Source organism: Misgurnus anguillicaudatus, chromosome 10 (assembly GCF_027580225.2).
Source record: "Misgurnus anguillicaudatus chromosome 10, ASM2758022v2, whole genome shotgun sequence".
Classification (NCBI taxonomy): Eukaryota; Metazoa; Chordata; class Actinopteri; order Cypriniformes; family Cobitidae; genus Misgurnus; species Misgurnus anguillicaudatus.
Genome location: NC_073346.2, coordinates 25,619,962 through 25,647,114, shown reverse-complemented (window position 1 = coordinate 25,647,114; position 27,153 = coordinate 25,619,962). Strand labels below are relative to the sequence as shown.

The 27,153-nt window shown below is 37.1% G+C and overlaps 1 protein-coding gene across 17 annotated transcripts in view; it reads left to right on the top strand.

The window, feature by feature from the left end:
- ptk2ab (protein tyrosine kinase 2ab) overlaps positions 1–27,153 on the top strand; it is an 82,648-nt gene that overhangs the window by 29,936 nt on the left and 25,559 nt on the right. For 6 of the 17 annotated variants that reach the window (XM_073872229.1, XM_073872226.1, XM_073872223.1 and 3 more), the window contains 21 exons: positions 79–245; positions 4,052–4,139; positions 4,864–4,943; positions 5,338–5,400; positions 7,122–7,176; positions 9,187–9,327; positions 9,520–9,597; positions 9,685–9,783; positions 9,855–9,972; positions 10,237–10,276; positions 10,681–10,739; positions 13,820–13,834; positions 15,862–15,919; positions 17,883–17,911; positions 18,799–18,896; positions 19,024–19,108; positions 19,254–19,354; positions 21,431–21,546; positions 21,718–21,818; positions 24,674–24,763; positions 25,006–25,210. In XM_073872229.1, coding sequence (XP_073728330.1) covers positions 79–245; positions 4,052–4,139; positions 4,864–4,943; positions 5,338–5,400; positions 7,122–7,176; positions 9,187–9,327; positions 9,520–9,597; positions 9,685–9,783; positions 9,855–9,972; positions 10,237–10,276; positions 10,681–10,739; positions 13,820–13,834; positions 15,862–15,919; positions 17,883–17,911; positions 18,799–18,896; positions 19,024–19,108; positions 19,254–19,354; positions 21,431–21,546; positions 21,718–21,818; positions 24,674–24,763; positions 25,006–25,210 — 1,886 coding nt within the window. Of the gene's footprint in view, positions 1–78; positions 250–4,051; positions 4,140–4,863; positions 4,944–5,337; positions 5,401–7,121; positions 7,177–9,186; positions 9,328–9,519; positions 9,598–9,684; positions 9,784–9,854; positions 9,973–10,236; positions 10,277–10,680; positions 10,740–13,819; positions 13,835–15,861; positions 15,920–17,882; positions 17,912–18,798; positions 18,897–19,023; positions 19,109–19,253; positions 19,355–21,430; positions 21,547–21,717; positions 21,819–24,673; positions 24,764–25,005; positions 25,211–27,153 lie in introns of those variants that run through there. The other 11 variants (XM_073872225.1, XM_073872219.1, XM_055210321.2 and 8 more) reach the window with 6 other exon arrangements.

Below are 27,153 nucleotides of genomic sequence, written 5' to 3'. Positions count from 1 at the left end.
TTCAGAGAGTGCATCAGCATGGGCTGATAGTAAAAGTAATAGAATTACTTTCATGTATATCTTTTTTCTGTGTTTCAGGGCATTATACAGAAGATCTTAGACATCCATAAAGTGAGGTGTGTGTCCTGCTTTGGTCTGCGTCTGAGTCATCTGAGGACAGGTGAAATTCATTGGCTCCACCCTGATATGGGCGTGTCTCACGTGAGGGAGAGGTACGAACACTGTCATCCCCAGGATGAGTGGAGGTGAGTTAATTACTTTAATGCTGATGTCATGACCACACAAGCATTGCTATTATATGTTTTGTCAGTTCTTGTGTATCGTCTTTTAATATTGAAAATACGTTCTCTTCTTGATATACAGAAAATGCTTGAATTAAGCCATTTGTAGGTTGATTTCCCCAAAAAGCTTAAGCACGGTTGCTCTGTGCTGCTATCCAAAATTGCTCTGGTGGACTTTCTGACCAATCCAACACATCTTACAGGAAGCAGGGTTCCCACGGGTCCTTGAAATCCTTGAAAGTTTGTGAATCTGGGGGAAATAATTCAAGGCCTTGGGAAGTTGTTGAAAATATACATACATAGATACAGGTCATTGAAAGTGCTTAAATGTATTTTATGCAGTTTTCTGGGAAAAATACATATTATTCACTGTGTAGTGTAGGATAATATCATTAAAGTATCACAAGTTCTAAACTGTTTGCTTTAAATGCTTATATCTTTTGTATGCGAATGTTGATTCATACCAAAATGTTTTTTTGCATAGTTGTGTTTGACACATGAAAATGTCTTGGGTTACGTATGTAACTGTTGTTCCCTGAGAAGGGAACGAGACGCTGCGTCTCCCTTGCCATGCTTCCTGCGTCCCTGTAACGTCGTCTTTGGCGTTATTTCAGAATCAGATAACGATATACTTTCTAGCTCCCGCGTCACCCTGTCTTTGTCATTAAGCCTCATCATTGGTTGAATTTGATATACACATTCAGACGCCCTGGAGGCGTCCCCAAAGTGTCACCGCAGTGACGCAGCGCAAGTTCCCTTGAAAGGGAACTGTTACAATGTATCTTAAAAGGTAACTCGATGTATCCTTGCTCTCACTTGAAATGTCTCCCTACATTTAGTCCTTGAATTTGAGGGTATTGGATCTGGAAAGTCCTTGAAAGGTCCTTGAAGTTAACTTAGGTGTGGGAACCCTGACAAAGTCAACACAAAACCAGTGTATTAGTTACTTACATGTTCGCTCTACCCATGTGCTATCAACTACACTATGTGAAATACTGGCAGGTATATTTAACCATTCAGGGACTCCAGCACTTTCGCTTTGAGGTCTATTGAATATAATGATGGCGGTTAGCGCAGTATAGAAGGTTTCAGCAGTAACAACATAAACAAGCGGTCATGCCTGTTTTATTGGGATGATAGTGCACATTGTTCTACCATTTGTTTTTAGGGGGTAAAGGGGCGATATAATGGCTCATGAATAAATAATGTGCTGAGCAGAAAGATGAAGGTAGAGAAATCTGCAATGCGGTCAGCCCATTGGCTGGAGCTTTGGGATGAATGTAGCTTCCAGTTTTACTTAATGAAGCCGACTAAAGCGATGCCACTCAATTGCATATTGTTTATATTTCATTCATACAGCCCAAAGCTGTCCTCTCCATCCATTTCCTTCATTAGGAATGAATGGGCTTTCTATGCGTTTGCGGGGAAGTCCGCTGTTCAAAGGATGAGCTCGGCTTGTTTACCCTCCAGCATGTCTTTATAACGAGAAACAGAGCTCCGATAACACGCAGCATTTGCTATAAAGCAAAAAATTACCCTCTGCAAACAGAGATCAGCAGGTTACATTCCTCTGTTGAAATAGAAGAGGATCCAATAAAATGGGACCACAGGGTAGCTTGTGTTTTTCATTGTCAGTGATCTTGTTTCCTGAATGTAATAGTATTATTTTTCAGCATAGCCAAATAAACTGATAAACTGATCTAATGCAGAAGTCCAAACACGGTATGTTTTAACAATAGCATTGTGTGGTTTTGATGGGAATCTGGAATTTTTATTATTTTATTATGTTCCCTGAGGTGTATAATATAACTTTTAGCTGAAAAACACAAATTTCAGTAATTTATGCCAATCATTAAATTTAAAGGTCCCATTCTTTCTGTGTTTTTGAAGCTTTGATTGTGTTTACAGTGTCAATATAACGTGTTCACGTTTCATGTGTTAAAAAGCAATATTTTTCAAGCAATTTACTTATCTCTATAGCGCTGTTTTCACTGTCCTTAAAATGGCCTGATGTCTTTCTTGCTCTATAAAGTCCCTCCTTCAGAAATACGTAACGAGTTCTGATTGTGTAGTTTGTTTAGTGTGTTGTGATTCGACAGCTGCTTAGCTTAGCAGAGCCGTTTGAGCTAGGTTGGCGGCTGACGTATTCCTGTGGGCGGAGTTTAGTCAAAAACTCTTATATTGACGTCATTTAACCGGGTAGTAGAGGGCTGAAGCCCAAACCGGTCGTTTGCTGTAGGCAGCTTTAAAAGAGGAATTCTGTTAAACAAAATATATCACCTGGCAGTGAACTTTGAGCTTTGTGCAGGTATTATTTATGCTGTAACAGCAACATTACAAACTAACTAAAGTTGGAAAAATGGGATGAGGAAGAACGTGACCTTAAAACAGTCTGATTTGCGTGCCTCCCCTTTTAAAGTCCCCATGAAATCAAAATTGAACCTTTTCATTTCAGTATAAATAAGATAGGCTTAAAATATAGCGAGAGTCCACTATATGCTGCTCCTGTATTTATGTAATTCAATGGATTCAGTAATGTGGAATGACGAGTATGCGAACTTCACGCTAGTTGGCTTGTTCGGTTAATTTAGCCTATTCAACCTTCCAGGTAAGTTCTGTATGCTATGGTTTATCGTTTAAATAACTAATAATATTACTTTAACGTACATCTATTCAGCCTGCTGTTCTGTCTGCTATTGCTTAGTTGAATAACTTGCCTTTCCAGATTAAACGTCTGTTCTTCGGCTTGGGTTTTGTAAAATAATTTTCTAAATAAACGCGACGTATAGTCCACTGTGACTTATATATTTTATTTCGTTAATGACGCATTTTTGAATGATGCGGCTTATACTCCAGTGCGGCTTATAGCCTGGAAAATACGGTAAACTGGTGTGGTCCAAAATGCTGACACAATTTGCATACAGAAGATATAAGCATTCAAAAAGAAAGGTGCTTCAAGCTTTAAAACTGGCCGTATGGATTAATGTTACCAAGACGTGCTATATGTCAACAGATCAAGGCAAATTAGATTCCTTATGTCATGACCCCTTTAATAGGCGAATCGATATTTTTTGTGCCTAATAGAAAATCTTGATGTCCTACCAAATCCAAATGTCCACAAATTTCCAATGCAAAAGAGCTCTGACCCACACAAAGCATGTGATGCCATTCTCTGCTCAGTTTATTTCCGCTGTTGTTTTGCTCTATGTTTTAAAGAACAGGTTGCATTAATGTCATTTATGTCTTTGTCAGATTACGAAGGCAGCAAATGCCAGGTATTGTACATTGTCCCCAGACGATTTAGATGTGACAGGCAGGTGCTACAGCACTCTGGCTCATGCTCAGATCGAGAGATGTGTAAAACTAATTTGGAGTAATTGCAAACAGACAGTGAGCCAGATGCATAAGAACAGGGCGTAATTTTACCTCCCCGACATATGCAGCTGTTGAGAGCAGGCGCTGATGGAATTGTAATTGTGTTGTTTGGCAGACTTTACAAGAGCGTATCTCTCTGGCACCTTCGGTTAAATAAGAAAGATCAGCAATCTTTTGAAAAATTGTTATTGTTCTACATTCAAAACCAGTGTTTCTGCACACAATAAATGCATCACATCTGAGGGCTTTATTCCTGATTGGTCAGGACATGTGACAACGGCCAATCACTGATCAACACTTAGGGTCTTTTTAGAGAAAATCCGCAAGCACATTAGATCGACCCAATGCGTGTTTTATGTTTTTACATAATGTCTTCCTCCCTCTTTTCTTTTTAGATATGAGTTACGGATTCGATACTTGCCTAAAGGATTTTTAAAGCAGTTTACAGAGGACCAGCCAACGCTCAACTACTTTTATCATCAGGTGATGGATGGTTTAACCTGACAGTCAGCAGAAACATAACATGCTTTTTACCCCACAAAGAGCATTATTTGGTTGATCCCTGTCAGGTGTCCAACAGGTCATGAGAGCAATCCATGATTTATCACAGGTGTTGGGAAAACCAGTTAACATTTTTAACTGATACAGCAACAAAAATGTCATGGGCATAGAAAATATATGTGGTTTGAATACACTGTAACTGTTGCTAGTTGAAAATAATTATAAGCTTTCAAACGTTCTTGATCATGTGAGAAATAAATCCTAGTTATATAGGGGGTACTGACATAAGTGCACCTGCCCCCTAAAATGCTTGAGAAAGATACTGAATCTGCTATTACTCAGGGAAATTGTCTGGTAATTAGTTTATCTGTGATTTCATTACATAAAAAGTTATTATTTTGGAATTATTCCTGTGACTGATTCTAAAGAAAATCTCGGTTCGAGTAACACAGCAAAACTTCAGTTTGTTTGTTTGTTCTTTTTTATTAGCATAAACCATTAATTTCTTCATGAATAGCATATTGGCTCTGTGTTATCTGTTTTTTTTTTAATTGAAGGCATCATGCCCTATAATTTATTCATGAAGTGCAAGATCAGTCTGTTCCAGAGGAGAAATTAAATTAATTTTTTTCCCCTACAAATTTTACTTGGCAATTGCTGCTTTTTTGTTGCCAGATGTGTAATATTGTTAAATGTCTGTTTCCAGGTGAAAAGTGATTATATGATGGAGATTGCTGACCAAGTTGATCAAGACATAGCACTTAAACTGGGTTGCCTTGAAATCAGGTATGTGACAAATATATGGGTGATTTACATAATTGGAGGTACATTTGGTGTCCAAAGTTTATTAAGTTTTTTTTCCAAATAGTTATCTTTAAATTATTTAAAAAATTTGGTGCTTATCATCATCATGGATGACAAGATGTTAATATATTTTTTAAGAATTGTCTTATATACAGTAGCTAAAAATTAACAATTAATAGAAACCATGATTTTCAGCTATACAAGTCACGATAATACACGACAAATATTATATTGTTGTTATGTCCTGCAACATTTGGTGATCCATGACAATGAGTACCAAAAAAAAAAAACCATCCATATATACGCTTTATTATCTTACCATGACTTTTAAATTCAGACTATAAGGCTCATTCTTTTCCTATTCTTTGTGTTTCAGGAGGTTTTTCAGGGACATGCGTGGTAATGCCCTGGATAAGAAATCAAATTATGAATTGTTAGAGTAAGTCATTGCTGCAAAAGGTGCTGATTATGTTTTGATCACTTGTATTTGATTCTAATATAATCAGATGCAATTCCAGCAAATTGATTTTAGATTTTTGGACTGAGTTTGTTTGTACAGTTTCAAATTGCTAATTGTCACATAGAATAGAAATTGGATTAAAATGGAAGAAAGCGCTTTTATGGCTTCTAGCTTTGTTACTAGGACACTGTTAGGGTACATTAGACATAATTATTAAATCAAGCTTTCTCACTACAAACTGAAAGAGTAGGTCTGTAAACCATTTGACACTAAGATTGTGTGTATTTGGGTCAGAATATCTAGTCTGTGTTGCTTTGCCCACTGAAACCTGTCTGAGCTATTTATAGTAGAGTTTAATTGATCTTTGCTTATCTTCTGCAGTGGTGCAATTGGCTCCATGTATTACACAGATCTGATTCTTTGTTTTAGTTAACAATTTATATATTATTTCTTTAAATCAGACTTCTGCCCTGTACTAACCCTCATGTCTTTTCAAACCTGTATGATAAAAAAAGAGCTTAAATGATTACATTTCCCTTTCCGGTTCAATGAAATGAAATGGTTACGCTCAATCGTACAGGATACAATTAGTCCATATGGGGTACACACGATATTCCAAATCTTCAAAGTAAGAAATAATGTATAGGCAGTAGGTTGTTATTATTATGTAAGGAATAATTGACAACGGGCCGATGAATTATCAGAAAAATAATTCAATGGCCCGGAGTCAATTTGTCCGGTTTTTGTACTTAAATCGCTATTGTGAGTAGGACTATTTTTTTCCGCGTCTCATCCAACTGCTTTTATGCTTGTTCCAAAACGTCATTTTAAAGCTGGCAATAGAGGCTAGAGCCATTGATAGCATTCTACTGCGTTATTAATGAAGTTATTAGAAAGAGAGTGACAGAGACCCAGAAAGAGAAAAAAGAAAGAAAGAAAAAACCTCGGAAAATCGTCTGTCATGTTGTTTTTGTTAGTCCGTTATTACAGTTAACTATGCGAAGTGATATGCTCCTGTATTTATGTTATTCAATGGATTCAGTGATGTGGAATGACTCGGGACCTTTTTGAACTTGATTTGGCTTGTCATGTTAATTTAGCCTATTCAGCCTCCCAGGTATGTTCTGTATGCTATGGTTTATCATTTAAATAACTGATAATATTACTTTAATGTACAGACATCTATTCAGCCTGTCTGCTATTGTTTAGTTGAATAATTTGCCTTTCCAGATTAAATGTCTGTTCTTCGGCTTTGATTTTGTGAAATAATTTTCTAAATAAACGCGACGTATAGTCCAGTGCGACCTATATATGTTTTTTTCCTCTTCAAAAACGCATTTTTGACTGATGCGACTTATACTCAGGAGCGATTTATAGTCTGGAAAATACAGTATTTATTTTTGGTGTAAAATTAAACTGTACCTGTCAAAAAATGTCAAATTTGCAGCATCAGGGTTACCGTGTGTTATTAGTTTTGAGGGGTTGTTATCTGGAAATAACAAACCTGCAAATATTGCGACTGGCCAATCAGAATAAAGCATTTCATTGAGCAGTGTAATAAAGCAATATAAGAGCTTTGTGTGATGAAAAAAAAACAAAGTCATATGGGTTTGAAAACACAAAATGGGTAACTGATGGCAGAATTAGATTTTTTTTTAGGTTATTTTAACACTACATTTAATTTCTTTTTCTCCATGCAGGAAGGATGTTGGTCTGCGGAGATTTTTTCCAAAGAGTTTAGTGGACTCGGTGAAGGTAAAGAGACATTTTTGGTGCTCCTGCAATACCTTCTTTATTACATTTTTCTTGCTTCACCCTATAAATCAGGGTTCAAAACGAACTGACAAATGTTAATTGGAGTCTGGCAACAAGTGTAAAGAGGGTGGAGATATTTTTTATAAATAATAGGTTTGGGTTGAAGAGGGTCTTGTCTTGATTTATAGTATCCAATGAAATGTTATTGTTCAGTTAAAATCGAAGTTATTATCTGGCTGGCTTCCTCTGTGCTCTCAGACCCATGAGATGTTATGCCCCAGTTCTGTTATCTCTCTCTCTGAGGATGCGATGAGAAGAACTGTACTAATGACATACAGTTTGCTAGAGAGCAAGTTTCCTTTTCCACCTGACCTACCTACTCTGTCTTCTGTATAATACTGTATGTCTGCTGTTAGTTACAGCGGACGATTGCTATTTTATTTCATAATGCTTCTAGATCAGCAATTATTTCTTCTTTTCAGATCGTTACATCATAAATCGAGTAAGAGTTAAATTGTTATCCCAGGCGCTTGTGTGTTCCAGAGGGATTTCCCTATTTTGTGCCGAAGATTTTGTTACTTTCGTACGGTATTGCTCTTCCCCTGTATATTCATTCTACCCCAGAGCAGCCCGAAATCCCCTCCTTTTCATTGGTTGTCATGGAAACCAAAGGCCGTGTCAGGAAACTGAGAGAGTTATGGGCCGTCTTTGTTTTTAATTAAGATCCTTTAGCGGCGCCAATATTTCCAAGCTCTTCACGAGAGGATCCTGATTTTAATGACCTAATTATCATCTGTGAATAATAATTACTTTGGTTGTGTTTGTATAATTTGACACATCTTGTTTACGTTGATAAAGATTCGTTTGAAAGCTATCAGGAAGCAGTTTAATGTTTGGAGTTTAGATTATGCTTCCTAATTAAGAAAGAAACATGTGCTGACTTGTCACCATTCAACAGAGACGGTTTTAGGAAATCAGTGAGTGAATAGATGAGATTTGCTCTGAGTGTTGGATTGTACCACTTGAAATGACTCACTGAATACTTCTCTCAAATGATTCTCTGAACAACACTATCGGCTTTCCTGGTTGTTGAAATAAGCCTCATGTACTCTTAAAGGGTTTGTTATTTTATCAAACAATATTTCAGGATTTTGATTGTTTTCAACTGCACTGTAGCTACTTTGCTGCCTCTACAGTCACCAAACTCACACTGTTGGTTAATTGTTTCTCTGTCGGGTCACTCAAATTTGAAACTCTCTTAAAGGGACACTCCACTTTTTTGGAAAATATTTTCATTTTCCAGCTCCCCTAGAGTTAAATATTTGATTTTTACTGTTTTGGAACCATTCAGCTGATCTCCGGGTCTGGCTGTGTCACTTTTAGCATAACTTAGCACAATCCATAGAATCTGATTAGATCATTAGCATCGCGCTAAAAAATAACTAAAGAGTTTTGATATTTTTCCTATTTAAACTTGACTCTTTGGTAGTTACATCGTGTACTTAGACCGACAACAATTTAAAAAAAAAGTTTTTAAGCCTTACTACGCAGCAGCCGAAAATAGTCCCCTTAGTAACTTTCAATAGCTGGGGACTATATTCGGGCACTGCTTAATATCATTGCGCCTCCTGCAGTCATGTTACGGCAGCAAAGTCCTTGATTATTACACCAGAATAAGAGTATAATAATTCCTAGCCATATCTGCCTAGAAAATCACAACTTTTAATTTTCATGATGTACATGATGTAACTACAGAAGAGTCAAGTTTTTAATAGGAAAAATATCTAAACTCTTTGGTTATTCTTTTAGCACGATGCTAATGGTCTAATCAGATTCAATGGATTATGCTAAGCTATGCTAAAAGTGGTACACCCAGACCTTAAGATCGGCTGAATGGATTTCAAAATGGTTTAACTCTAGGAGAGCTGGAAAATGAGTATATTTTCAAACAAAGTGGAGTGTCCCTTTAAATTAAGAGCCACAGTGTCATGTTGTGTTTTGTTTTTTCAGGCCAAGTCGCTGCGAAAATTGATCCAGCAGACGTTTAAACAGTTTGCCAATCTGAATGATGAGCAGTGTATTCTCGGCTTCTTTGAGATCCTGTCGCCCATATACAGATTTGACAAGGAGTGTTTTAAATGTGCTCTTGGGGTAAGTTTGTTTGCACTTTATTCTAGTTCAATTTATTCAATTAACTTAAAAAAATTAATTTAATACACCAGCTATTGCCATGCAGGTGGTAGGTCCCACCATAATGTGACTGTGTAATTTAATGATTGTTCTGTAGTGCCCCCTGTTGGCCAAATAAGTTAATGTAAGTAAGGATATTTTTGTGTGTGACAGTCGAGTTGGGTGATAGCTGTGGAGCTGGCCATCGGCCCTGAGGAGGGGATCAGTTATTTGACGGACAAAGGCTCGAATGTAAGTAGTATAATGTGACAAATGCTTTGCTTGACGGGTGAAGGACTAAATTGATTGGCTAACGTCTCTCTTTCTCCATCCGTGCAGCCCACGCACCTGGCCAACTTCACACAGGTGCAGAACATCCAGTTTGAGGAGCGAGATAGGAAGGGAATGCTGCAGTTAGATGTGGCCGGGGCACCTGAGGTAACTCATATCTTTTGTTTAGTATGTTTATTTGTTTAGTATTAGTTTGTAATCTTGTTTGTGCGTTCCAGCCCCTGACTGTAACAACCACGACTCTGAACATAGCGGAGAACATGGCTGATCTCATTGACGGATACTGCAGGCTTGTTAGTGGGTTGTCCTCCTCGTTTATTGTCCGCGTACAGAAAGGTGAGTTCACAAAATATTCACAAATAGTAGATTGCAGGTTGCCACCTTATGACTCTAATGTGGTTTGCTGGTAAACTATTATTCTGAGATCCCATTGCTTTTATCACCTCAAATCAAAAACGAATGATTTTTGTTTGATTTGTCAGCGGACTTGTATACTGTAAATACAACTTTAGTTAGAACTACTTTTAGTCTTGCTTCAGTTACATATATAAGTGACATATATACATTTTAACAAAATACACATGCTCTCTGTGTTAACAGAGGGAGAGAGAGCGCTTCCATCAATCCCAAAGGCTCCAAGGTAAGTCTCAAAATTCAAATTAGGTAACATGGTCAATGCCACAAATCTGCTTATTTGATTATTGACCTATATAAAGTGCAAACTCTTAATATTGTTTCATATGTATCCCTGTCTGTGAAATCCAAAAACGCAAGTGACCAGGTGTAAAAAGCCCCTTTGGCTCAAATGTGTGGAATCTCTCAGCGTACCTCTACACTAATCTCACCCTCAGCCCAACTGCCATTAAAAATCAGTGTGCGTGCCTGTCTGTTATGTCATCTCCCCTTTCGCACACTAATGAAACAGCCTGGCTTAGTGGCTTCAGCACGGATCAGTATGTTCTGCCTGATTTGGAGAAGGTCACGCTGTGATTAAGTTTGATCGAAAATGTACACCATTCATCTTCTTCAATCTCTGTCACACAGATCAGCCAACCATGAGAAACGGTTACAAGGAGTTCGGGCCAAAGCCATCTCTGTTTCAGGTAGGATCACATTCTCATCCTCTGATGTCCTGAGCTGTGACCTCCAATTTGTATTGATGATGATTTTTTTTGCATTTTCTGTTACTGGGTAACTAATGGTTATTGCTGACTCGGATACATAGCTTTCATGAAGTTTGTGATCACCTGCATTGGTTTTCATAAGACGTGATTGTTAATTTAAAGGGATAGTTCACCCAAAAATAAAAATTTTCTCATAATTTACTCACTGTCATGTTGTTACAAACATAAAGTTCTTTGTTCTGATGAACACAAAGAAAGATTTTTGAGGACTGTTTGTTACTAAAACGATCACAAGCCCTATTCTTTTTTTCCTACTATGGATGTCAATGGGGGTTCTGAGCAGTGTGGTTAGAAACATTCCTCAAAATATCTTCCAGAACAAAGAAATTTATACAGGTTTGTATATATTTACTAGGGCTGTCAAAAGATTAATCTCGTTTAATCGCATACAAAATAAAAGTTTGCATAGTATATTTTTGTGTTTATTGTTTGTAATCATTATGTATATAATATTCACACACACACACATACATGTATAAATTTAAGAAAAATGTTGTTTATGTGTAATATATATATATATATATATATATATATATATATATATATATATATATATATATATATATATATATATATATATATATATATATATATATATATATATATATATATATATATATATATATATATATATATATATATATATATATATATATATATATATACAGTATATATATATATATATATATATATATATATATATTAGGGCTGTGAATCGATTAAAATTTTTAATCTAATTAATTACATACTCTGTGATTAATTAATCTAAATTAATCGCCTACATAATTTTGCTGTGAAAGTATTAAATATTTATGTAATATGCTAAGGAAATAAAGTGCCTCAGGAAGATTATTTAACAAAAGTTTAACAGTGCAATATCAATTGCAGGGCTTTTTTTGTGCAATTGAACATAAACCTTAAATAAAGAACCCGACAGGTGGATGACATCAAAGTACCGCGAGAGCATTTAGGAAGCAGTCTTCTGTTATGATTTCTCGAACTGCTCTCACGGGATTTGGATGTCATCTGCTTCTTGGTTCTTGTGGCGCCACATAAAGTGTACTCACTAGTTTAAAAAACCCGTTTTATCAGCCACTGGTTAGATCAACGTAGCAGTCAAAAACGGGACGCGAGTAATCACGTACTAGAGAAATCATTTACCCACAAAATACAGGACACCTATACTGTGCAAAGACATACGTTAATTGGCTGTTTGGTTTTCTGATCCCAATCTTCATCATTCCGCTAAGCCAAGTCAATCTCCATTGGTCCATACACCTTTATCGATCTCCAAAACATCGGAGCCTTCCTGCATTATAAGTTTGTCCTTGCTAGCTGAAATAAAGTTTTACCTCATCTTACGCGCTACAGCCAGAAAACCCGGAGTGGATCCGGTGCGTAGTGATTACAGAAAGCTTACAGTGGAGAGAGGAACGTGAGTTTGCTCCACTCCAGGCTTTGATCACATCCCACTTAAAAAGATGAATACACGTCGTCTTTATGAAAAGTGAATTTAATAATTTTGCAATTCCGTGTAACGACGGGGAACTTTAATCCATGTGCTTTGTATGATGTGGTACTTCTGAGTGGACGGACTCTATGATGTGCAAATTCTTTGCTGCAGACGTTGCATACTTTATTTTTATCATCACTTCCATCAGGCCGTTTTTTTATAAGTAAATGTTCCAGTCAATGATCCAGTCACCGCCAGCGCGTTCTCGTCTACCTCCTTTATTTTACAGTCAAATGGTGGCTAGAATGTATCCAGGTTCAAAGGTCAATACGGAATGGATTAATCTGCGTTATTTTTTTAACGCGTTATTTTTTCTCAGATTAATTAATCGAATTAATGCGTTATTTTCACAGCCCTAATATATATATATATATATATATATATATATATATATATATATATATATATATATATATATATATATATATATATATATATATATATATATATATATATATATATATTTATATATTTATTTATTTATTTATTTATTTATTTATTTATTTATTTATTTCACATAAACAAAATTTTTCTTAAATTTATACATGTATGTGTGTATTTATATATACATAATGATTACACACAATAAACACAAAAATATATTATGCAAAATTTTATTTTGTATGTGATTAATCGCGAATAATATATATAAGTTGAGTAAATTATGACAGGAATTTCATTTTTGGGTGAACTATCTCTTTAACACAGAAATGTATGTTTTGAAATCACTGCTTTAAATAAAAGCATCTTGAATTGGTAGAATTGTAAATGAATGGAAGCCAAACCCAAAGTTTGAATCGATAAATCTGATTCTAGATCAGTGAGCATTAGAGATTGATATCTGTCTGCGTTATTGCAGTACTATTAGCACTCTACATGGTAATCTAGGCTTTTGTTTAGTTCACTGAAATTGATTTTGTTATTTCTACAATATGAATGAATGTAGTGAAGCCTGTCTGTGGTCTAAACCTCCACCAGACCTTCAACAATTACACTGTAATTGCACCTTTGTGTTTGTGTGTGTGTGTGTGTGTGTGTGTGTGTGTGTGTGTGCGTGCGTGCGTGTGTGTGTGTGCGTTTGTGTGTGTGTGTGTGTGTGTGTGTGTGCGTTTGTGTGTGTGTGTGTGTGTGTGTGCGTTTGTGTGTGTGTGTGTGTGTGTGTGTGTGTGTGTGTGTGTGTGTGTGTGTGTGTGTGTGTGTGTGTGTGTGTGTGTGTGTTAGAGAGATAAAGTTTGTGCATGCTTATTCAATATATCCAAGGAATGTGAATTCTTAAAGCAATTCTTTAATATCTGCTCTCTGTTGCTTGGGGCTTTGCTTATTGCAATGTGTAACAGCCATGAAATCGTCTTTCCCACTGTAAGCCTTTTCTCAGCGTTGACTTTATCTGTTATGATAAATAAATTAATCTAATGCTCTCTATTTATTTTTTCTCTGTCTCTCTCTCTGACTTTTTAATTTATTTGCATGCTGGCTGGATCCACAGATGATATTGATGATGGTAAAGTCTTACTTTAATACGCATTTATTGCTGAATTCAGGCGAACTGCAAAACAAAAGTGCTGTTGAATACATTTACTTGACACAGATGTAAATTTAAAAAAAGCGAAAGACTTCTAAATGGAGAAGTTTTGCTGATACCTTTCCTTCAGGGTACAAATATGAAATATTGTTTCAGTGTTTGACTTTTTTAAAGTCCCTGTAAAGTCAGACATTAAATGTGTAACACCAAAGACAAAATGTGTTATTAACCACTCGAATGCTGGAAAAAACACCAAGTACATAAAATAAGTTATCAAAATCTTGGAAAAACAGGCAGGATTCTCTGCTCTCAAGCGGTGGGGTGTGTCCGCTGTCGGAACTGAAACCACTCCCACTCATGGAAAAGCTGCCATCTCTCTTATACCTTGTTCACGCTGTCAGTTGAAATTCGATTTTGGTGCATATCCGATTTGACAAACTCATTGTCCATATTGTGTATCACAACTGTTCAGATACAATCTGTACGTCCTGTAGCATTCTGCTGTTTTCTGGATTATCTGCACTGTTTCTATGGCAATGACGTTGCTCTGGCACAACAATCTGCCTCGACGTCTGACGTGTTTACGTTTTACATGACGCGACAGCATGACGTAACCGAAAAGCTGAAAAAACGAATTTCATGTGGTTTTTGTCCAGTCACACGTTCTTAATGTGATTGGATTCCAATCAGGTATGCATCAAATTCGAATTTGGATTGACAGTGTGAACAAGGTCTTAGTTTGAAATACTGCTGCAAGCTGAACGGATACTTGTGATTTGTGTTTTGAATTCAGAAATGGTGAAAAACTGTTTAAGGATCTAACTCTGCAATTCAGTACTACATAGTTCACAGTCATTGAGAAGAGTTTCGGCAATACATTTAGACATTATGGGGCAGTTTACCAGAACGGGTGTGTGAGCTGCCTTAATTTAAAAACACCTCGCACTGACATATCTTAACATATATTAATCCCATTGTATTGTCTCAAGATGCACACCAGTATTGTTTTTGTAAGTTTTTTTTTTTTAACTACTTAAATCTGCCTTTATAACAAAGGCCTAGACTAAATTAAACCCTGTCCGGTAAACTGCCCTCACATTTACATGAAACAATTTAGAAAAATGTTCAAGTTTGATTTCACAGGGACTTTATAATGGCTTGACAGGCACAGTTTTCTTTGGACACTGAAACAATGTGTGGGTCAATATGCTTTAGATTGTGTCACAGCTGTGAATCATAGATTCCTACTTGCTGTTTGATCAAAGGTTGTATTAGGAGAAGGGATTGTGTAGCAGGAAATTAGTCATCAATGTTTTTCATTCGTTTTTCCAGGAGATAAACTTTCAGTTCTGTTATTTTTTTACTCCTATAAGTACACCCGCATATATGCAAGATAACAGTAAATGCACTAAAATCCACAAAATCTGAACTTATGTCACATAGTATTGTACGTTCATTTAAACTCCAGAAAGATAAGGTGTCTAGTTGCATATGTGACCTCCTGCACCATTACCTTCCAGTGGAATTTTGAGGTTGTTTTGATCTGGTACAACTAGTCATCGCCTGCCATGAGGGAGATTATCTATTAAAAACACACATCATTTTCTTTCGCTGTAAGGGTGAAGTGTTTGCTTATGGTACTCTGTACTTGGGAGTTGTCTTAGTGGTCAAAATCTGTTGATTTTCACCACATTGCTCTGGGAGCATCTTTGGCTTATAACTTTATACTTAAAACTAGACAGGATAGACACAATAGCTGCAGGGTTACCCATGACTTCATCTGTTTTTCTGTTCTTTGGAAAAACGCTCCCCCTTTTATCCACATACTTGCACTTTCAACTCTGATATCACAGCTGTGTGGATGTGATCTTAACCAACTCGAGCTTCTGCACACTAGAGAGCTAAACGCTTCGACACAGAGACACTTGGGAAGGTGTTGGTTGTGCTTGTGTTGAAAAGTGTGCTGGTGTATTTGAGCTTACACAGACTGTTTATTCCCTTTTCAGAAACGGACGACTACGCAGAGATTATAGATGAAGAGGACACCTACACTATGCCTTCCAGTGAGTATCTGTGTCTGATTGTTGATCAGTTTTCGTTTTTTTTTTGTCCACAAGTTTGAGTTTTTTGTGCTTGTACACTTTGAATATTTAAATTTAAGCATATTGCTTTGAATAACCTTTTTTTGCTAAATTGTCTCATAAAGATCCTTTAACATTTGAAGAACATGTAAAGAACATTATAAGCATCTTAAGTTTAAGTGTTGTATCTAGTTTAAAGGTGACATCAGATTAAATTTTCACTTCTGTAGATTTTTTTTGCATTTAGTTGGTTTCTGCTGTGTCTGCCAGCTCAGAAAAACTGAAAAGAAAACATGTAGCCAGTTTGTTATAAACTGTCTGAGTTTAAAAATGTGTCATCCAGCAGCCCGTTTCAAATTGGTGTCAGTTTTGACATTTCTTCGTGGGCATCGTCTTGTTGTATTCTTGACATCATTTTTACCAAAAGATACACAGCACTACATGTGTCTCGTCTCGACACAACCAATGGAAGATATGGGTGGGGTAAGCAGTAGCTCATTACCATTTAAAGAGACACGCCCCAAAACGGGTCGCTGTGAACAGAGCTGGTTTTGACAAGATAAAAAGGTTTATTTTCAGAACCACTGAGGAATTTTCACCAAAAATGTTACAGAAATACTTTAAAGAAACATGACAACTTGTGTGAAATAGGCATCTGATGTCACCTTTAAAGGGACACTCCACTTTTTTGTGAAAATATGCTCATTTTCCAGCTCCCCTAGAGTTAAACATTAGATTTTTACCGTTTTGGAATCCATTCAGCTGATCTCCGGGTCTGGCGGTACCACTTTTAGCATAGCTTAGCATAATCCATTGAATCTGATTAGACCATTAGCATCACACGAAAAATAACCAAAGAGTTTCCAATGATATTACACACTGCCTGAAAATAGTCCCCTGCTATTGAAAGTTACCAAGGGGACTATTTCAGGCGCTGCGTAATATCATTGCGCCTCCTGCAGCCATGTTACGGCAGCAAAGTCCTTGATTATTACACCAGAATAAGAGTATAGTTCCTAGCCATATCTGCCTAGAAAATCCCAACTTTTAATTTTCAGTTGGTCTTAGCACACAATGTAACTACAGAAGAGTCAAGTTTTAAATAGGAAAAATAGCCTAACTCTTATTTTTTTAGCGCGATGCTAACGGTCTAATCAGATTCAATGGATTATGCTAAGCTATGCTAAAAGTGGTACCGCCAGACCCGGAGATCAGCCGAAAGGACTCCAAAACAGCAAAAACCAAATGTTTAACTCTAGGGGAGCTGGAAAACGGGCATACTTTCAAAAAAAGTGGAGTGTCCCTTTAAAATAGTGGAGTAGTAGTAATGTAACGGTATTGCCTTGCTATATTGTAAACTAGAATTGGACAATGTATTGAATTTAATGCTGAAAATGTCAGGATATGGAGTTATATAGTTATTATGTGGTTCTACTGTAAATACACACTCTATCAATCTAGCACAATGCAATTTCATGTTTTCCTTTTCTATTTTCTGTGTTATCTACCTGAACACACAGTTTGGTGTTATTGATGCCAAGGCTATGAAACTGCCTTGAGTCATTGTTGGTTTCTGCTTAGCTGTTTGTTTAGATCTGAAACTGAACCCTACAATAATGTTCAGTTTTATCTCTATGTGTATGCCTGCATCTTAGTCGGGACATGTTGCAAACAAGACTCAAACCTTTGTCAGCTGCATGCACGCTATCATTGTACATTTACATATTATTCTAATAGACGCATAGAAAAATTAAATCTACTATATACTTTTCATATTGATCCTGCTAAAATGATTTGGTCAGAAAAAAGGACTTGGTGCCTAGTTTATGTGTAAACAAATCTACTGTCAATACTACATTATGAAAAAAGGAAAATGCTTGTCCAGTAATGATGGCCTTAATGTTGTCCAGTGTTATATTTGCCATTTTGTTTTCTCTTATTATTGGCACAACAGAATATTACGGACTAGAAGAAGGTAAAAATGTCTCTCCTGCTGCTTTCATTCTTTTCTGCTTGTGTGTTTGTGTGCTTTTGCTTTGCCCGTGCTTTTGTTTCTGTGATTGGGTATTTATTCATTGACTTAATATAACAGACACATCTAACTTCAATGAAGGTGTTTCAAAAGGGCTTTGACACAGTTTTTTTGTAGATCTCAGTGGCGGCTCGTGACTGCTCATCCGAGGGGCGCAAATTCAAAATAGGTGTTCGGAGTGTCATGTGTGTTGCTCGTGTTTTCAAAAAATGTGTTTGTTGCGTCATGTGAACCATGTGCATCACGTGTTTTGTCAAAATAAGTGCCTGCTGCATACGCGTCAAAACCGTTTATGATAAAAGAGACGCTCACATTCACAAAATACACGCAAGACACCCTAACAGTAAACTCTGATTACGCATGAGATTATGCGAGTATCTGGCAAAAGCGAGTGTTTCTTTTATCATAAACCCTTTAGACGCATCTGCAGCAGGCACTTATTTTGACAAGACACGTGATGCCCATAGGATCACTCGACGCGCAAAACACATATTTTGAAAAAGGAACCACACACATGACGGGCTACATACATGTTGTGACGAACTTCGTGCACTCTCGCAAAAAGAAGTCACCGGCCGCCACTGGCAGATCTTAAGATGATAACTCAAAATGTCTTCTCATAATGAATTTATTGAGATGTGTATGCATTTGTGATTGATTGTTAGGTTGTTATGGCATGTATGGGATGTATATTATATTATTAAACGGATACATTGACTAAAGAATTGCATGTCTTATTCGTTTATTCTTTATATATCTAAGTAGAGTGCATGATGAAAAGTGCCCAATCAGACAATGCGTGACGACTGTGAATCTGTTTTGTCTTTCAGCCCGGGACTATGAGATCCAAAGAGACCGAATCGAGCTGGGCCGCTGTATAGGAGAGGGCCAATTTGGAGACGTCCACCAAGGGATCTACATATGCCTGGTATAATCGACTGTATAGCATTATTTATATAAATGTATATGTATTTAAATGTTTGATATGTGTGGATTAATAATGTAAACACAGTGGTGGGAAAAAGTAAATTATTATTTTGTTTGTTTGATATTAGGAGAACCCTGCACTTTCTGTGGCAATCAAGACGTGTAAGAACTGCACCTCGGACAGTGTTCGGGAGAAGTTCCTCCAGGAGGCATGTGAGTGCCAAATCACATTTTTAACATATAGGCCATGTTTACACTTGGTATTAAGATATTCTTTGATCTGATCACAAGTGGACGATGCTTTTAACCAAAAAAGGTTAATATTTGGCACAATAACTTATATCTCATATATCCACAGTGACCATGCGACAGTTCGATCATCCTCACATCATAAAGCTCATTGGCGTCATTACGGAAAACCCCGTGTGGATCATCATGGAGCTGTGCACGCTGGGAGAGGTGGGCCATTTTTCTGGGCTACGTGTTATAATTTGACGTTGGGGTTTGGTGGAAGAGGCTAAATGACTTAAATCAGCAGAGAAGAGATAACTCAACACTCAAAGGGAAAGTGATGCTATTAAACGCTCATTATTTACAGAGATTGAGGCCAAGCTTAAGGTTGAAGGAATCCATCATGCCTGCTTGTCTCATAAAATGGCCATAAAGGTGCAGTAAAGATGATTGCTAGCAGTGGCGGCTTGTTATAGTACCCAGATGATTCAATCAAAGTGACACGCTCGATGACTGTGTGTAGAGCTGGGTATATACGTATGATTTAGTCATACAAAGAGCCCTGCATCAACCAAGAACTTGCTGACATGTATTACATGCGTTTCAAATGTGTCTCTTGTGACCACTTGAAATGCTCAATTTTATTAAAGCACCCTTGTTAACTAAACTGAACAGACATTTAAAGCACAATGTTTATATAATCTGTATGGACCAAATTTTTATTTTATTTTAACAGGGACATTTCACAAGACTTTTTTTAGATGTCAAATAGATCTTTGGTGTCCCCAGAATACGTATTTGAAGTTTTAGCTCAAAATACCATATAGATAATTTATTATAGCAAGTTCAAATTGTCACTTTGTAGGTGTGTGCAAAATGTGCCGTTTTGGGTGTGTCCTTTAAAATGCAAATAAGCTGATCTCTGCACTAAATGGCAGTGGCGTGGATGGATAGTGCAGATTAAGGGGCGGTATTATCCCCTTCTGACATCACCAGGGGAGCCAAATTTCAATTACCTATTTTTTACATGCTTGTGGAGAATGGTTTATGAAAACTAAGTTACTGGGTTGATCTTATACACCTTTTCTAGGTTGATAAAAGCACTGGGGAGCCAATTATAGCACATAAACATGGAAAAAGTCAGATTTTCGTGGTATGTCCCTTTTAAGCTCCACGTAACTGGCACGGTTTAAACTCTTGTTTTAGCCAAATAGGGGCTGTTTACACTTGGTATTAAGATGTGTTTTCATCGATTGGATCACAAGCGGACGAGAGAGACACATTACGTTTACACCCGGTATTTAAATCCGTCTCTTTTGTCCACTTTCGACCGCTTCTTTTCTGAATACTGTGAGGGGGCGGTCTGTGAGACGGTGGGCGGGCGAGTCTCTTCTGCTGTCATTTAAACGCCAGCAGGAGTAATGATGAGTTTATATTGACGCAAACTAATATTATGTCGGAGTTCGCTACTTGTTTAGCAAGTAAACATGCTGCACAGAGTTTTGTACGTATGTATGTAAGAGCTTCTCTGAATTTTCGGCGCAATTGATGAAAAAGGATCGCGCATCTTTCACACGCTTTCAAAACGAAACTACGGAGATCAGCCTGCGTTAGTTTTATCAATGAAAGGCTAAAAATAGCGCTGTTCACCGTATGTTCACGCCAGAAGTAAAAAAAGACGTAAAACTTGTGTTTAAACCTCATATTAGATAAATGGGCGGAGAGAATGCGGTCACGTGTCGCTGTTCGAACACATTCAACCACATGTGCGTTCCGCAACTCCAAAGCTCCGATCGAAAGTGGTTTCGACTACCTCTGGATGTGGTTGAAAGTGGTCGAAAGTGGACGAGCTCAAAACGTTTTGAACACCGTTTACACCTGGCATTAGCGTCATCCACTTGTGATCTGATCGATGAAAGCGCATGTTAATGCCAAGTGTAAACAGCCTCATAGATGATTGAAGTAGACAGTCCTTTACTGTGATTACTGTTTTACATCATTAGCATGTAAATACTACAGTGATTTTAGTCATTTTTGGTATGATTTATTATATAAAGTTGTACAGAGAAATGGTGAAACTTTTTAAAATTGTCTCCTCTTACACCTGCGTGCTATTGTTTGCATGATTATAGCAGTCCTGTTTAAACCTTCAAACAGAGAGGACACAGTCTTAAATCTCATGTAACAGAATTATACACCAGCGCCATCTAGTGATCATTGTTGATTTTTGAGTCGGATAGCAAACACTTGCCAAATATTTACTGCTACATTTATGAAAGTCTAAATTTCTCCTTTATTTCCTAGCTTCGATCGTTTCTTCAGATTAGGAAATACAGTCTGGATTTAGCCTCGCTCATCCTGTTTGCTTACCAGCTCAGCACAGCTCTTGCATACCTGGAAAGTAAACGCTTTGTGCACAGGTAGGTGCTGTCCAATGCACACAGACATTAACAAATACTGAACACGGATAACTTTTTGTTGAATAATTCTGCACATAGGATCTTAATCTAGTAGATGTAAAAAAACATATTTACTACTATAACGGATAAGAATTGAAAACTCAGCACTTTTGTAATGTTTCCCTATCTCAGAGACATCGCTGCACGGAATGTTCTGGTGTCTTCGGTGGACTGTGTAAAGCTGGGAGACTTCGGTTTGTCTAGATACATGGAGGACAGCTCTTATTATAAAGGTTTTGATGCTTTTATCACCTAATTAAAGCTTTTTTCCTTGACAAATGTTGTGATGCTTTATACATATACAAAGATTATGCTTCTTTTTGTTGTTGTTGTTTTTCAAATTGCTATATTTGGTACTCATTGTCATTAATCACAAGATGTTACAGGCCGTAGCAATATAATATTTTCTTAAAAGTGTCAGCTGTTGTCCGAATTAGTTATTGTCAGTTCTGTTAGTTAAAGTGTTAAAAGTATGTAACATAACTGACAGTCATACATAGAGAAAAGCACACACTCTCTCTTAAACACAAACATACATGATGGCCAACAGTCTGCCTTGGTAACAGAGTTTGATGGTGCCAATATTGACTACTTTGGACAACAGGAAATCATGATTTTCAGCTTTATAAGATACGTTTTACAGAAAATATCATATTGTCATGGCGTGTAACATGTTGGGATCCATGACTATAGCTGTGTCCCAATTCAAAGGCTGTGACCAATTCGAAGGATGCTTACAATGCAGCAGAGGCTATCTTGAGATTCATTGCGCACCTGTAATGGCTGAGCATAACGGTTTGGGTATTTTAAAGAGCACCAATGATCCGATTCACGATTTTACATTTTCTTTAGTGTGGAAGTGTGTATTTGTACATGTTAACGATATACAAAAGGTACAAACCCCAAAGTAAACGATGACGCAAGTTTTCGTCTCCAACGTAAATCTCTTTTTTTGGACTACAACAAAAACACACGGATTGTAGGCAACAGTTTACTTCCTGGGATTGATGTAGTAGACAAGACATTATTATGACATTATCATAATTCCTCCCGCTTTGGACTTGCAGCCTGTAAGTTAAAGCAACACCAAAGAGTTTTTTTACCTTAAAATAACGTTTCCAAAAAAGTTTCAGTGGTTCATCCACTCAAAACAGGGTGAATGGCACTTTCACATTCGCTTTGCAGCCCTCTATCGGCCAAAACCGCACTAAAGAAGTTTCCAACCGTCGGGTAGTGGTCCTGTAGTTCGAGTGAAAACTACAAAAACTTGCTTTACGGCAGACCTACAATCCAATCAGAGCCAGCTATGCTGCAGTATTTACGACAGTGGTAATGAACAATTACGCTTTTAACCCGTAGGGGGAGCAAAGAGCAATAAGTCTTTAGTGTTGCTTTAACTCTTGTTAGCATTACATTGTGCACAAATCTTTCAAACATGGTAAGGAGCGTCACATTTCCGGCTGATGTCAGAGGTTTTCAGGCCAATCACAACGTACGGATTAGCTGGCCAATAAGGGACACTTATCAAGCTTTTCAAATCTGTGCTTTTTAGGAAGAAAGTGAAATTTGGAGCTAAAAAATGTACGGTATGTGGAAAATAAAATGTTTTTTAACCGTAAACCACACTAACACATTGTATTATACCAAATACACAAAATAACGTTTTTTAGCAATGAAATAGGTGCTCTTTAAAATAAACAATTAAACTTTTGTTAAATTAAGGTCTATTTAGCAGAAAAACTTTTCTTGTTTTGGTATTATAATTTATATGTTTTGTATTAATATTATTCTGTGTGTGTTGCGTATATTACTAAGGTTGATTAACTTGATGTACTGTTGGTTAGTTTAATCTACATCAACGTGTCATTTTTTCTAAAATAAAATTGATATTTTTCTGGTTACATATTTATTATAATAAGTCAAAAATACCTCCGCTGTGTCCCACTGACAGGCGCGGTGGGCGCCATACAGCAGGTGAAGCAAATTATGGATCCTCCGAAGGCTAGACTGTCTCATATCAGTTCTCTTTATGGAAGGCCGCGACCTTCAAAGACCAAGTGCTCGCTTTCTGAGGTTGTGTCCTTAGAAGGTCCCAGCCTTCAAATTGGGACACAGCTAATGACTACCAAAAAATTAAATAATTTTAAAAAAGCTGGAAAAAAGACTTGTACTGCACAATACCAATAATACTGCAATTTAGTACCAAGTTTTTTAATTTCAAATTTTGTATTATAGATCTTTATACTTGTACTGTCTGTTGGGCATTTGCATCCGTTGTAAACAGTGCACATGTAAACATTGAAATGCATCTGAAGTTTTAGTAAAGATGCTGTGTGGAGATTTTAGTGGCATCTAGCGGTGAGATTGCAAATTGCAACCAACGTCTCCATCCACTGCTCAGTCCTCTCTTTCAAAACACACAGAGAAGCTATCCCTACTGAAAGGTCCAGCAAAGACCAGCATAAGCTGGTAGCTGGTTTAAGGTGGCAGTAGCTGGTCTAAGCTGGTCCTTCCAGCCTGGCAAAGCTGCTGGGTCAGCTGGTCTTCCAGCATGACCAGCTAAGTCCAGCTTAAAAAGTGAGCGAAACACAGCTAGACCAGCTTGCTACACCAGCAATACCAGCCTAAAACCAGGCTGGGAGACCAGCTAAAACCAGCTCACCAGCTTACGCTGGTCTTAGCTGGATTTTTCAGTAGGGATAGTAGCTGCCACAGGACAAACATGTCATCGTCTCAGAAGAAAACATAGTGACGAAATGCCCTGTTGAGCAGTTTGTTTGGTTAGGGCTACTGTAGAAACATGACAGTGCAAAATGGTAACTTTTATGTAAGGGGACACATGGTGTATGTAGATCGAAATGACAAATTTTAAGGTAATCAAAACATAATAATTTATTATATAAGGTCTTTAAACACCACTGAAAATGTAGTTATGTATATTATATTGTATTTCTGTCAAAATATCCTTCTAATAATTACACACTACATTTTTGAGCTTTAATTATAAAAATATAATTATAATATAAAATAATTAGTTTTTTTCAATAGTTCTTTCTTGTCTTTCTGTCTCGACTTTCTCTTTTTCCAGCCTCTAAAGGAAAACTACCTATTAAATGGATGGCGCCAGAGTCAATAAACTTCAGACGTTTTACCTCAGCTAGCGACGTGTGGATGTTTGGTAAGTTTATTGCTGTGAATCATGTTCAGTACATCCTAATGGACTACGCAGTGATGCTTACCAAGACTTTCCATTAGCAAAATTTGTTTAATCCATCCGAGACCTCCAAATTGTTTAGAAAATGAACCATAGGTCTTGTCTGTGTGTAGCACAGTGTGCCGAGTTAAAATTTTAGTTTTTATTTAGAAAGTGTGTAAAAGATAGAGGAAAATAAAGCTTTCTGTATCTATGTCTTTGTTTAGGAGTGTGTATGTGGGAGATTCTGATGTATGGAGTAAAGCCATTCCAGGGCGTGAAAAATAACGACGTGATTGGCCGGATCGAGAACGGGGAACGTCTGGCTATGCCACCCAGCTGCCCACCGACCCTCTACAGCTTGATGACTAAGTGCTGGGCGTATGACCCCAGCAAAAGACCCAGATTCACCGAGCTCAAAGCTCAACTAAGGTCAGTCGACATGACTTTGCTTTGTAAAATTTAAAGTAGGAAAAGATCAGACCACCATTTTTCAACATTTTACTATGTTCTTACCTCAACTTAGATAAATTAATACATACCTATTTTATTCAATGCGTGCACTTAATCCTTGTACAGCGCATCGTAAATGTGTTAGCATTTAGCCTAGCCCCATTCATTTCTTAGGATCCACTTCCATGTTTTCAATATTTTAAGACGAGTAATTACACAAGCAAGTATAGTGGCACAAAATAAATGTGGCAATTTTATTAAGCGGATAAAAAAACTATATTGTATGGCGGAAGAGCCTTAGTTCGACCTCGGGTGCAGTAATATTGACGGAAGTTTGAGCGAGAGGGGGAGTAGTCAGAAGTGTTGCTGTTACTGCACGCCGAGGTCGATGTGCTGCAAACTAAGTGCTCTTCTGCCATACAATATAGTTCGCCCCGTTCTATTTTGTGCCACCATACTTGCTTGTGTAAATACTCATGTAACAGTCTTTAAATAGGGAAAACATGGAAGTGTTTAGTGGCTTCTAAATTAATCCCTGTTTGGATCCTAAGGAATGAATGGGGCTAGGCTAAATGCTAACACATTCACGATGCGCTGTACAAAGATTAAGTGCATGCATTGAAACAAGATGGGTGTGTATTCATTCGTCTAAGTTGAGGTAAAAACATAGTAAAATATTGAAAAATGGTGGTGTTTTCCTTTAACGATTCTACTATCTACTCAGAATATAAAACTTTGAATTTTAAGGTCATAGTTCGGCACATTTCATGCTTGAAATAAAGGGAGTGCTGTTATTTAGTGTTTTGCAGAAAACAGTAGAGGGTGCTGTAACGCTAGGAAGATTAGATGGTTGGTTGGTTTTTCAGTAAAGGATGTGTCAAGTCTGACACATTTTACTGGTGATTGTGGGCGGTGCAAGTTCAAGCCCATCTTAGGTCCAATTTTTAGGAAGTTGAAACTCTTTAGTCATGACCCACCCACTGGCTGTCTATGACACTTCCCGTTTGGACCTGATTTGAAATGGCAACTATGAGAAAAAACACTCTCCCTCTCTCTTTATCTTTCTTTGACTCTTGTCAGGCACGTGAACACACACAAATACTCGCAGGCAGACCCAAAAAAGGAATCTCTATGGCATGCAGCTGTTTGGAAAGCATCCTTCGTTACGCAGTAGTCTGACTTCCCAAAATGTCTCTTCATGTCCATACATGCATTAAATTCCCATAAACCTGCTAAAAAATGAAGGAAAAATAACCTCAGCTGCACCCCATGACAGACAAACACTACTCTGATTGCCTCATAATATGAAGAATATTTTCTGCCTTAAGCAAAAACATTCATGCATCACACGCAAACAGATTTGAAAGCACTGGACAATTATTTGATCTCACATTAAAGATCCCTACCTGTGAAAACCGATCTAAAGTCATTTTGGGGGATTTAATGTTATTTACGTAATATCATCCTATATAATGTAAAGAACATTGTGAAATTATATCCTTGATATCTTTAATATATTAACTGTGTAAGTTTATGAGAATGATTGAAATCAAATGTTGATTTTAGCCTTAAAATTATTTTGAGACTTTAGTGTGGATTTCCCAGACCGGGTCACACATTTCTCTGGGGGAGATACTATATGTATTATCAAATTTTAATTTCTTAACCAAATCTTAAAGGATTAGTCAATTTTATTTTTTTTAAATCCAGATAATTTACTCAACACCATGTCATCCAAAATGTTGATGTCTTTCTTTGGTCAGTCGAGAAGAAATTATGTTTTTTGAGAAAAACAGGATTTTTCTAATTTTAATGGATTTTAATGGACCCCAACACTTAATAGTTTTAATGCAGTTTAAAACTGCAGTTTCAACTGAGTTTCCAAGGACTCTAAATGATCCCAAACGAGGCATAAGGGTCTT